We start from the raw sequence: 12,871 nt of genomic DNA on the forward strand, positions 1-12,871 counted from the left end.
TAGTATTTCGTACTAGCGATCAAACCCTAATTATCAGTAGGAAAGCAATAAGAATGCAGTGTATTGCGTACCTCTTTCCTCTAGGTTTACCTCATATTTATAGATTTATGGATGTTTGCTGCCCAAGTATCCATATTGCCCTAGGTTTCCTACCTCGTATAGGAAAACTAGGATCTCTTGGATTCTCGTTCCCTTATCAGTTTATTTCCTTAATCCTCGTAGGACTCTTTCCATAACAAGCCGAACATCCCATACTCGTTGGGTATCTTTCTTAGATCCTATATTCTTGGGATCTCATCCCGTAACGGAATACCAGTGATTCTGGACACTTCTAGAATGTTCCCTCTAATAGGTCTTCTCTCTTTGTTCGGCCATCTCATGGCCGAACAGACGGCCTAGACCAGTTACTTCACATGTAACTGGTCCTAAGGAAACAATTTGGACCATATCCTTTCTAAGGAGCTCTCCTCCTGTTCGGCTCTCTCTTGCCGAACAAGTTTCTTGAACAGTGGCATCTCTTGTAATTTTCCTTGTATTCGGTCCAATAACGTCTCGTGTTATTGCACCGAGAATCGTACAACCTCTCTGGACCTATTGACTTCTCATATCACTGGTCCATAATGCGTTGACCTTTTCTTTGACCGTGCTCGGGCTCGTTTTGTACCTGTTCGGGAATACCTTCCTACAAGTATGCTTCTTTTCTAAACTAAAACAAAAGTTAGTACACTTGGCACAATGAAGACTTTTCCTTCATGCAAACAAAACCCATTTTCTTTTTAGGTTCCAGGAACTATGCTTCTTTTCTTACAAGCAGTTATAATGGAAAACTAGTTTCCTTAATTCAACGAAAATTTTAACGACGTTAGCATCTTAATTTTTTTCCAACAAACTGATTATGCGGGAAATTTTATGAAATTCTCTAGATCAATATTTTTTTTTAAAACAACGAACATGTAGCACTATTATATTTAGGTGAGTAGGTAGGAGGTTTCTACCTTACTTCTTGGCGGTAGCGGGTTGACTACGATAGCATTGGATCGGGTCACAAACGGTACGTCTCCTTTAGGCCTTGGTTTGACCCGACACCTAGCTTTTTCTTCTTAGGAAAATGGAAAGTAAATAAAAGTGGAGTAGACTAACTGGAAAGTGGTTACAAGGTGTTGAATATGCAACCAATTTTTCTCCCTCTCTCTCCTCCTCTCCTCCTATCTCGTCTCTCTCTCTCTCTCTCTCTCTCTCTCTCTCTCTCTCTCTCTCTATTCCTCCCAAATTTTCCAAAAGAGGAAAGGATGAAGAAAGTTGGTGGTGCCCAGAATGGAAAAAGGGAAAGGGGTATTTATAGGGTCTTGACTTCTCTCTCTCTCTCTCTCTCTCTCCTAGACTTATAAGGCAAAGAATTAGGATGAAGTAGGTCCACTATGATGAGATTTTCCTAGATATCTCATATCTCTCTCTCTCTCTCTCTCTCTCTCTCTCTCTCTCTCTCTTATAAGCTATATATATATATATATATATTATAGAGTGTCATAGCCTAGTCAATAGTCATGACTGATGGGAATTTAGATAAAAATCCCAGCCTTTCCCTCTCTCCCCCTTCGGTAATCTCTCTCTCTCTCTCTCTCTCTCTCTTTTCATGGCACACACCCTTACTTACTCAGTCTTTAATTTCTAGTCTGGCAAAACTATTCTTAATAGATTATATAGGGTGATATGATGGTGCATGTGGGAGGAAAATCTGGTGGAAATCTTATCTCACTCTCCCTCTCTTCTCTCGGCAATCTCTCTCTCTCTCTCTCCCTGTCTCGATATTTCTCTCTCACTAATTTGATTTGATGGAAAAGAGATAAAATGTGTAAGAGAGGTGGTGGGTGATGTAAGAGAACACTGTATTCTCTCCCTCTCATCCGAATTGCTCTCTCTTTCTCTCTACTAGACTCATAAGGCTAGATAATAGGATGTCATAGGGTTGAAATGATGAGGTGATATGATAAGCTCTTTGGATGGAAAACCCACTCTCGGTTCTCTCCCCATGTATGTGTATGTGTGTGTGTGTATATATATATATATATATATATATATATATATATATATATATATATATATATATATATATATATATATATATATTAAGGCCTCCGGGCCTAAGTTTAATTAGTTTAGGATTTGTTTATAATATCAACACTCAAATAAATAAATAAAAAGACAATCGAGTAAAAGAAATTTTTATTAAACTTATAATTTTATTGATAAAAATTAGGGTCGTTACAGGTACGACACATTGTGATAAGAAAACGTCAATTTATAGTATTGTCATAACAATTGTGGTTTGTTATATAATTTGTGATATTTACATATGTTTTCTTTTGATACGACACGTTCTGATAAGAAAATGACAATTTTAGGTGTTGTCATAGCAATTGTGGTTATTTTATAAAATTTGTGGCATTTTACAAATATTTTTGGCTTGGGTATAACAATTGTTGATTCTGGTACGACATATTTTGATTTTGCTACGAGATATCATACGAATCAAAAATTTTTTGGTACGACTCATTGTGGTAAGATAATGCCAATTTATAGGATTGTTATAACATTTATAGGTAGCATTATTTAATTTTTGATATTGTACGCATATATTTGGTTAGAGTACAAGTATTATAGATTCTCGTACGAATAATTATGGTTACATAATAACAATATTTTTTAATTATGAGTAACCTGCTAATGACTTATTCAACAGGTAAATTTTAAAGTACAAATCGTAACTAGAATCATAAATATGTGTTAGAAAACCAAAAATCGGCATAATGAAAATCAAAAATTATCATAATTTAGACATACAGTATATCCTGTGTACCATAGCTTTCTCCTGAACGGTTTATTTGGTTAATCTGTTTTCACTACTGTTCTTTTACACCAATTATTGGTGACCATTTTGAATTCGGTTCTAACGGAAATTTGGGTTAGAGAAAAACAAATTAACTCGTCCGATCTGTTTTCATTCGATCTAAAACGCGGTAATAAGTTTCGACATTCTGTGGTCCGTAATTTATCATAGTCGGTGAATTGTTTACTTCTCTTTTTTGGTTCACTTATCTATGAGGTAACAACATTCTGAAGACAAACTCATTTGTTTCTCTGTTCATTGAAGATCAGTTTGAAAGGCGGCTACTCGCTTCGGTATTGCCTTACAAAAGATGGCTCCTCTAAACAGTGTACTTTCATTTCCAGTACTCGCTTCGGTATTGTCTAGAGTCCTAGTATATGATGAAAGAAAAGATTTTGCTGCTGCTCTTGCGCTTGTTTGTGATCCAGGGGCCGCGAAAAAAGTCTTTGTTCCAGACGTGTTACAGAAACGTAACAAATATGCAAAGAATTGGAACACCCAAATCTTAAAGAGTTCATTTAACAAACTTTCATCACATGCATTACATATACACTCTTTACACACGAAAAAAGCAGACGAATCAAGAAGAGAAGGAAAAAAAAATTGAACTGCCAAAAAATGCATGATGGGGTGTGGGGGGTTTTGTGGTATGAGGTACTCTTGTTCTATACAGAAGGTACTCTTGTTCAATACAGAATTCCGTTCAAGGCTGTGGACTTTCGGTAGAAACAGTTATGTCCCTGAACACCTGCAACCTGTTTCTCCGCAATAATGTAGTGCCATTTCCGGATATATCCTCCCTTTCATTTACCAGCATAGAGTTATCATTACCTTCAAAGTTCAAAGCCAATGGACATGACTTCTGCTGATGATCAAAGCACAAAGATCGTCGCGTAGTTCTGTTCATTGATGAAGCAGCAGTTTGGGGTTGAGTGTAATACCCATCTTTTAAATCCATAGATTCAATCTTTCGGCTCAGTTTCTCTATCTCATTGAGTGGAGTGACATTCGGACAACTAATGTTTGAATTCACATTCTCATCGCCAAATTCTAACAATTCTTGTTCATCTTCTTCAACAATATCTGCCCAACTCTTCTTACTCTTACATGTCGGATTCAAATCAATGGGGTCATGGCACTTACCATAATTTCCAGAGTTGTTTCTTATAAAACTTTTGGTCTCGTCTGTTTCTGTCGTTCTCACACTGTTTGCAGTACAAATATTGGTTTTCTGATCCCAATCCCCATTAGAGAAAACTTCCCCTTGTCTTGCCAAATTATTATGCCTATCATTTTCCCGACAGTTTCCGTCTAGGTCTCCTTTCACAATTGTCTTTCTCCAATTTCCATTAACACTTGGTGAACCAATTTCTGATTTTTGCAAAGCAGCTTTTGACCTTTCCTTAGCAAAAGCTGGCATTCGCCCATCAAAACATTGATGGCTCATTTGTTGCTCAAATGATAACTTACGGCTACAACCACTAACACCAAAGTCTCTCCAAAATGCCCTTTGCTGATCCCCATGACTAAATGACGATGAACATCTTGGTTGAGTAAATGGGACTTTTGGGATTCCACTACCAGGAACAGGAGAAGAATAATATGCTTTCTTGTTGAAGGAACCAGGTTCTATCTCACCATTACTAATGCATTTGTCATTCCTTTTGCTGCCAAAACTGACTTTTCTTTCATATGAGTTTTCACTATAAAATCCTTTCTTCCATGCATCGACAAACAGTGTCCGCGGAGAAGACTCTGAAAAGTTTCCATGTCCAAATGATGGGTTTTCTTGGTTATTTCCGACACCTGATTTTGATTCCAATTCAGTCAGCACTTGAGTAGCACGCTCATAGGATTTCAGGTACGAATCATCAGATTGTCCATCTATAGGTGAAGCTTGTGTGGTTTGAAGCAGCAATTTAGCTTCAATCATTCTGTCCATGTGCATCAAGCATATTGCCAGATTGCACTGCTTGTTCTTATCTGCCTCAAAAGACAGTGCTTTTCTGCATAAATGAATTATTTATGTGAGAAAAGTTCTTCTGTCATCAGGGACACGATACCATGATTATACTAGTTTATTTTTAAAAGGAGAACACCATTGTGACGTTCCCCTTCTCTGAAGCTTCATAAAGCCGTATCTAAAAGCCCAAAATTTAACCAAAAAACTCACTCAAGTTTGACTTTCAAGCTTTACCAACTACTTCAATTTCCATTACTGCAATAGTTTTTGTCTGCGATCAATTTTGATTGTGAACAATATTATTTTTAGCTCTTGAGATTTTCATAGCATGCCTTCTCTTTCCCTTGATAAGTGATGCATGAAGATCATACCTGTAAAGCTCTTCTGCTGATTTGAAGTTATTCTGCTGCAAGTATGCCCATGCCAAGTTCCCCAATAACCTGCAGTATTTGAACTCAAATGAATATGCTAGAAATACCAAATTAGGACTGGGATTCAAAACTAGAATGTCAGCAGCAATATGCACCTTGAATACTCTTGTTCAATTGTGATTTGAATCTTCTTCCCCTGAGACCTAGCAGATTTTGATCTCTTCCCACCAAAAGCCATGCCTTCTTCAATATTCTTCACCTTACGCTGAAGCATTTCTATCTGGTCTTCAATCCTATCAGATCTCTGCATCCACAGATAAATATTTGTTTCAATCACCAAAAAGATGATGAGATTATGAAATGTTCTTGAATAAGGTCAATCAGGAATACTTTATTTTCAGTTTCATATTATCAATCATTTCATAACCGTATGTACTTGATTAGGGCCTCTCATTTTTGAATTTTGATGCTTATTGCACTTCATCATCAAGAAGATTAAACCATCGAAGCAAATCTAGATTATAAGCTGTGCATTCTAAGGTTGGTTTGAACACTGTGAAGGTAACTTGATCTGTCAAGTTCACCCTCAATGTTCATTGTCTTGAACAAAACCATTTCAGAGGCAGGAACCTTCCCCACAAAAGATTGCAAGTGTTAGATATTCCAAATTATGATACTACGCACAATTTTAGATATCAACAAATGCTATGAATCGAAATCGGATTTCCAAACACTAGTAACCTTCTGACTGACATCCACAAGCACGTATACACAAACAAAAGTACACAGTTACATAATGAGAGCAGTAGGTATGTCTATGAACTTTGGTACAGGTGCAAAACTGAGAAAATATACGAAATGAAATATACGTTAATTATCGAAAGGAATGTATCGTACCTTGTAGAGCTCAACTAGTACGTTGTCAAGAGATTCCTGAGATTCAAGGGGGCACAAATGACGAAATGATTTAATTGCCTCAATCGCCTCATCAGATCGATCTAATTGTTTCATCACAACTGCCATGTCTTTCAGGGCACTGTCAACTCTATCACCAGAATTTATTGCCGCCCAGAACAGTGAAATTGCCTTGCTTGGATCCTTCTCTATCAGCTGTTAGAAGTTTAAAATCAAAACCATGCATAATAAGGCAATGATGAAATAGCTCGAGTACCTCCCAATCACACCAAATATATACTAAAAACAAGGCACTACTTTTTAGACCAAAGAACTCAAGTACTAAATGGCTAATTGTGCGGTACAAAAAAAAGGAACTATCAGCAGTATTTGAACATTTCACCTGATTTCAAAGGAACTCAATGTGATGGTGATTGGGATAACAATGAAACAATCAACTACTTCCCAAACACATGAAACATCATACAAAAATAAGGCACTACTTTATTGGCCAGAGAACACTAAAATCTAAGCAGGTGATCTTTCAGCATGAAAATAAAAACAACAATCAGCATTAACCTGATTTGAAAAGCACAAACAACAATGGTGATTGACATATAGTTACCAACGAAATAACTTAGAAAAAAATGTCGCACTCTTTCTGACCAAAGAAATCTAACATCTAAGTGTGTAATTTTTCCTTGCTGATAAAAAAAAACTACTCCATCAGTGATTCAGCATTGATTTGACGCCTCATTTATTGTCAACTTATTTGCTTGAAAATAGGGCTTATAAACTATACGTGAACAAAAAAATGTATTCATTCAAATTTCCGCATGAATTTTCAGGTGGGTGATCGGTTGATTGAAAATCAAGCCAAAGCAAGTGGTTATACTACTCACCAACAAAGAAATCCAAATGTTATGGCAGCAGCAGTGGAAGTCTATTGCAATCAACTAACAAGTATGTCAAGAAAATAATGACTGGGCATGTATGTAACTTGGGAAATTTTTGGAAGAAAGTGCAAGATGCTTCATAATTGCTAAGTTTTGTCAAGAGTAATGATTCAAAAATACACCAATTGCAGCTTCAATTTTCACAAAATATGTCTAAGACCCAGAACATTAGAAAGTTTGCATTTAACCCCCCTAGAGATAAGTATACTACTACACCAAAGATTTGGTCAAGTGGTATGAGAAAGCAACTAACCAAGAGATCACAAGTTCAAATCCCATGAAGGCCTAACATTCTAAACCTTGGGGCCATTTGAGGTATGCCGACCATTAACTTAAAGGCCCCGGATTTATTCGAAATGCGCGCAAGCTAACTCAGACATCCAGTTATCAATAAGTATATCAATACACCAAAGATTTCAAAAGCAAGACCAAATGAAAAGCAGAGAAATAGGGTAAGACATCAACTGGTAAATTTCTTGGAAAGCAAACACTAACCCAATGCAACATGAAACAATCATCTAATCAAACCCAAAAATAAATAATTAAAAAACCTAGAATAACCAACATAAGTAACGTGAACAGGTATGATCCCCATAAAATACAACGTTCTTATTTTGTTTTGATAAGCCATAAAATACAACATTCTTGGAAAACAAACACTGACCCAATTTCAACAAGAAAACACGATTCAACTCAAACCCGCCGAGAAAGAACAAGAACAAGATTTTAGGTCAAAGGGAATTACCTGAACGTGTTTGGCCCTGACGTAGGGAGAGTCGCCGGCGGGAACTTTGTGAATGACGTGGAAGAGATCGGTTTTGGCCGCCTGAGGCTTCTTCTCCGAGAGAGGTTGCCTCACCGGCGGCGAACACCGCCTCCACTTCCCCTGAGGCGGCGGCGTCGAAAACCCTCTCGCCTGAAAGTTCTCGTTACCATTATTCAACATTGTGACTTGCTTCTTGATGGAAGAAAAAAGGATTACTTCATGAAACTCGTTTCAAGTACAAGGCCTTCAGACTCTTTTCTTAGTGGACAAAGGAAATTCTTTTCAGTGAGTTGCCAGTAGGAGAGAGAGAGAGCTGCGATGAATGAAAACGGGGTTGGGGGGTGGGCGAGGGAGGGAGAGAGAGTTGGGAAAGGGGGGAAGGGGGAGAACTAGCCGTTATATAAAAGTATCCGTTGGGGATCGTGATCTTGGGCACGTGCGACGGGCACGAGGGATTTTGCTGTCTTTTACGGCTATAGTGAATTGGTGATCACACCAACCTCCAAAATTTGGGTCAAAAGTCATTTTGAGGATGCACATTTTCAACCATCAAATTCAAGTTTATATATATCGGGTGGTTTCGAAGACATCTATAAAAATATTTAAAAAAATATCGCATAATTTCCGAACAAATTTTAATGATTTGAGCCACTTAATGTGATCAGAATGTGATTCCAAGGGTACCCGCGAGAAATCAAAAAAAAAATTGACCGGGAAGGGCATGATCCGAACAGTTCCGAACAGTTTTTTATTGAACGGTTCAAATAAAAATTGCTCAAATCAAGTATTTTTTCCGGTCATTTTTTTTGCTAATTTCTCGCAAGCACCCTTAAAATCATATTCTGTATAGATTGAACGGTTCGGATCATAAAAATTTGATCGTAAACTATGAGATTGATATATGAGATGTTTTTATAGATGTCCCCAGAACAACCCCGTATATTATATATCAGTCCTTTTCATATGAGGACTATCTCATTTTAGTTATTATGTGGACTTCCCAATTTTTCTCATTTCTGAATCGAATTTCGATAACCCGAGCCGCTCAATGCGATCAGAACGTGATTTTAAGGATACCTGCGAGAAATTAGAAAAAAAAAGACCGGGAATGGCTTGATTCGAACAGTTTTTAATTGAACGATTCAATAATAAACTGCTCAAATCAAGCCATTCCCGATTTTTTTTTTGCCGATTTTACGCGAGTACCTTTAAAATCACGTTCTAAACACATTGAACAACTCAGTTCATCGAAATTCGATCGGAAAAGGGGAGTCTACATTTTAGGAGATTCTCATTTGAAACTTTCCCCATATATATATATACACACACTTTCCGGTCATTTTTTTGTTGCTAATTTCTCACGGGCACCTTTAAAATCATATTCTGCACACATTGAACGGTTCGGATCATAAAAATTTGATCGGGAACTATGTGATTGAGATTTGGGATATTTTTTTAGGTGTCTAAGTAGTTGTCCATTGAACCGTTCCGACATACATATACACACACACACACACACACACACACACACACACATATATATACTAGGGTTTGACCGTGCACGGCGCAACGTGAGATCTAATTTTAGTGGCAATTAATATTGTTTGAGAGTGAGAGAGGAAGAGTCGTAAGATTTATGGAGCAAATCAATGATTAAGATTTCCACAAGGGGCCTATAAAGGAACATAGTTTCAAAGAGTGGCTTACACTCTGGCCACCTTCAGACGATAATGCCCCCGAGTTCGGAAACTAGCTGGCTGAATTTACTGCTTTGGGGTTTTGGTGTTTCGGTAATTTTGCGGTCAAAAGTGGTGGGCCATAGACACTATTTAGATTATTTACGAATTACTTTAACGGGTTTTCGAACTTTTGATGTTTTTCGTTTGCGTCCGATTTTTTTACACTATTTTGTCACGTAGTGGTGTTGGGCTAGGGGGCTTTTCGGTAAAATCACCTCCCCTAGCCACTATACACGCGGGAATCTCGTCTGTCTCCTCTTGAAATTGGGGCTCCCTGTCTCCCCAACAACGGACGCTCTAATGAATTTTTTTTTGCTTTCTCTGGAATTTAACGAGAACAGAGAGAGAGAGCGAGAGAGAGAGAGAGAGAGAGAGAGAGAGAGAGAGAGAGAGAGAGAGAGAGAGAGGTGGTGGGAAGGCGATGAACTCACCACCACCATAGACCAACAACACCGACGACCACGACTACCGGAGCAGCCCCCACCTCCAACTCTTGCCACCACCACAGGAGGTAAAATGTGCTCCGCCCAGTATTGACGAAATGTAGGTTGGGGTTCCACGAAGGTGTGCTTGCGTGTGAGCCGGAGAGGTGTGATTGGTTGATGATTAGTGGGGAGAAAGGAGGAGCAATCTTGTGGGGTGAGAGAAGGAGCAAAAGGTACAAAAGCAACAGAGGCAGTGTGTCCCTTGTTTCTTCCGCGGGGGGAGTAATTGGCTTTCCGTAGATGGTCTGGATGAGATCACCTTTTCTCTGGGGAAGAATATTATCCTTCCTCAAATTCAGTGCTCACCACTTTCTCTCTTTAGGAAAAGTCAGCTCTATCCAATCAGGGGAAATGTCAGGGGTATTTATAGGGCACTTGGGCCTAAGTCAAGCCCATGACAACGTTCCTATAAAATCCTGACACATGTCCCTCCTGTACCTCTGGGTCTTGGGAAAAACGCAGTCTCTCGCGGGAGAGCCCTATCCCCGCGGCACAACCTCATTCCCAAGCCACAAGAATTTCCCCCATTCCTGCTGGAGCAAGGTCGTGACCTGCGGCGATCGTTCTCTTGTCGCGGAGCCCTTCCGGACCCTTCCTTATGGCTCGAATGGAACTCCAGACATTATTTAACTAAGTCTCTCTCATAATTCTTGAATCGTCACTGCGTAGGCCGCCCCAGTAATGGGGCCTTAGCGGATTTCCATGAGCTTTGGCAGATTTCTACGGGCTTAAGATTCTATCCCGCAGAGGCTGCTTCCCTGCGGACATCTTCCACGGATACTTCTCCAAATTTTGTACACGTGTACTTTTGTAATTGGGTGGTCAACCGTCTTTTCTAGGCCAAGATTTGACCAAAGTCTCCTTGTCGCGTGGGCCTTGTTGCAACGTGTCCTCGACCAATTAGCGAGTCAAAAGGAATTCTTGGGTCAAGGGTTGACAATTTTGACCGCACCTACAACGAATACAATCGACAACTATCGGAATCGACGCCATATCAAGGTATTTCTCTTTGTGTGTGTGTGTGTCTGAGATAGGTTTTTAGGTTCCTCACTATAACTTGTTCAAACCAAAAAAATTAGGGTTCCGTTTTCATATGAAATTAGGGATTTGGTTTCAAATTAGTGTTCCAAGAGGATGTAATCTCTGTTTTTTTTTTTTTGGAAATTAGGGTTCCAATAACCAATCTTGGTTTTATTTGGATACCGAATCAGATCCTTTTTCCTTTATATTCACGTTCACTTCTTGCCGTGGGTCTTTGTAATCGTGTTGTTTGGTAAAGCACAATCGTATCATGCCTTGGCTTTCATCTCCACTCTCCTTTTTATTGCCTCTTCCACCATGGGCCTTATCCTGCAAATCACAAGCATGACGTCTTAACAAACTAAGATGAGGAACCCTTTTAGCCTGTGGGTAGGAGAACATTTTGAAGTCCAAAAAGTTTAGCAAAAGAAATGATGAAGTGTGGTGCATCTAAAAGGAGAAATATACTTGTGCTCTAATGGAAGCTTCATATGCATCCGGTAAAGTCCGATATTTAGCCTCCTCTAGAAGTTCAATTGTTTACCAAAATGGATTATCTTTTAGAGAGGCTGGAAAAATCATAGGCCATTGATATAAGGGGAAGTGGAAAGTCAGATCTTTTGTGAAATTGCTTATGCTTTTGTTGCAGTTGTTTCATTAGGACAGACCATGGAAAATTTCATGGAAGTTGTGCTATTGAATCACTATATTGGCAGAAAATTCTACATAGAGGAATCATGGCAAATTATAGTCCATAACAGAAAATTCATACAGAATGATGAGAATTTTCAATATATTTTTCTGAAACTGTGAACCGCAGTAACAAACTTTTCAGTTTACAACTGAACGTAATAGGCCCCATCATTGAGCATGAAATATTTGTATCACTATATATGAATCATTTTCTATAGAATTATCAATTTTGTTTTATTATGTATCTTTTGCATTTGAGCGGCAAGAGAAGTATGACCTTGTATGGTAAACAAAGCCCTCCAATTAACCATCAATAGTAAAATTTAATCTTATTCTTACTATCCTCGGAATATTATGAGCCCATGTAGGTTACACACAATTTTCTGAATATACTGTACTTTTACTCCCTTACAAGAGTTGATCCTTTTCTGGAAAATTGTTATAGCGAATACATGCATATTGGCCACATGCTATACAAGTGGAGGTAGGGGCTAATCCCTTTTTCTCCAAAAGATCTACGAACCATTTTTCTGATATTCTACTAAGACTCTATGAGCATAATTCAAATACCACTAGTATCAGTAAGTTCCTAGAAGTTAGTTTAAAGGTTTAAGTTGGGGTGTTATCTAATTTGCTTCTTAGGTTCTAAATTGTTTCAAACTAAGTTTTAAAATTTGAAAAGTTGTTGAGTTGCAAATTATACAGAACCATCTCAGAGAAGTGGTGTTTGTGGAGGTGCCGGAGCATGGCAGCTCTGTGGCTCAAGGCAATACCGGGCGAGATTGTTGAGGTCAACTCAAAGCCTACTGAATCACCTGATTTGGTAACCTCCCTACTCCAGCCTCTTGTATATATTTCTATGGGTATGTGTATTGTTTGGCCACACGGAGCACATATGTTGTGGGCAATAATATTGCATATTTTCTTGCATTAGTCTGCTAGATACTTTTGTAAATTTTTCAAAAATGCAGAATATGCCACCCGAATACCTATATGGCTATACCATTGGCAGGTGGCAGCTAAGAAATGGATATGAAAACAAGTTATGAGATACCTACTTTTTATTTTGCTTCTTTTCATTGTCTCCATCTCTTTTT

The 12,871-nt window shown here is 38.4% G+C and overlaps 1 protein-coding gene across 1 annotated transcript; it reads right to left on the reverse strand.

Annotated features, from left to right (window-relative positions):
- Nucleotides 1-3,377: 3,377 nt before the first annotated feature.
- Nucleotides 3,378-8,199, reverse strand: LOC131312566 (protein POLLENLESS 3-like). Its single transcript, XM_058340416.1, has 5 exons — nt 7,817-8,199; nt 6,119-6,331; nt 5,377-5,525; nt 5,222-5,290; nt 3,378-4,893 (listed from the first exon to the last, which is right to left on the reverse strand). The coding sequence occupies exons 1-5, from the start codon at nt 8,015-8,017 to the stop codon at nt 3,591-3,593; spliced, it is 1,935 nt and encodes a 644-aa protein (XP_058196399.1). The 5' UTR covers nt 8,018-8,199; the 3' UTR covers nt 3,378-3,590.
- Nucleotides 8,200-12,871: the final 4,672 nt, after the last annotated feature.

Source organism: Rhododendron vialii, chromosome 2a (genome assembly GCF_030253575.1).
Source record: "Rhododendron vialii isolate Sample 1 chromosome 2a, ASM3025357v1".
In the NCBI taxonomy this organism is placed as follows: Eukaryota; Viridiplantae; Streptophyta; class Magnoliopsida; order Ericales; family Ericaceae; genus Rhododendron; species Rhododendron vialii.

Coding starts and splice junctions, on each gene's coding strand:
- LOC131312566 (XM_058340416.1), bottom strand. CDS start 8,017: ATGTTGAATAATGGTAACGAGAACTTTCAGGCGAGAGGGTTTTCGACG. Junction 5,526..6,118: donor TACTAGTTGAGCTCTACAAG/GTACGATACATT, acceptor CTGTGGATGCAG/AGATCTGATAGGATTGAAGA. Junction 5,291..5,376: donor ATTGAACAAGAGTATTCAAG/GTGCATATTGCT, acceptor CAAATACTGCAG/GTTATTGGGGAACTTGGCAT.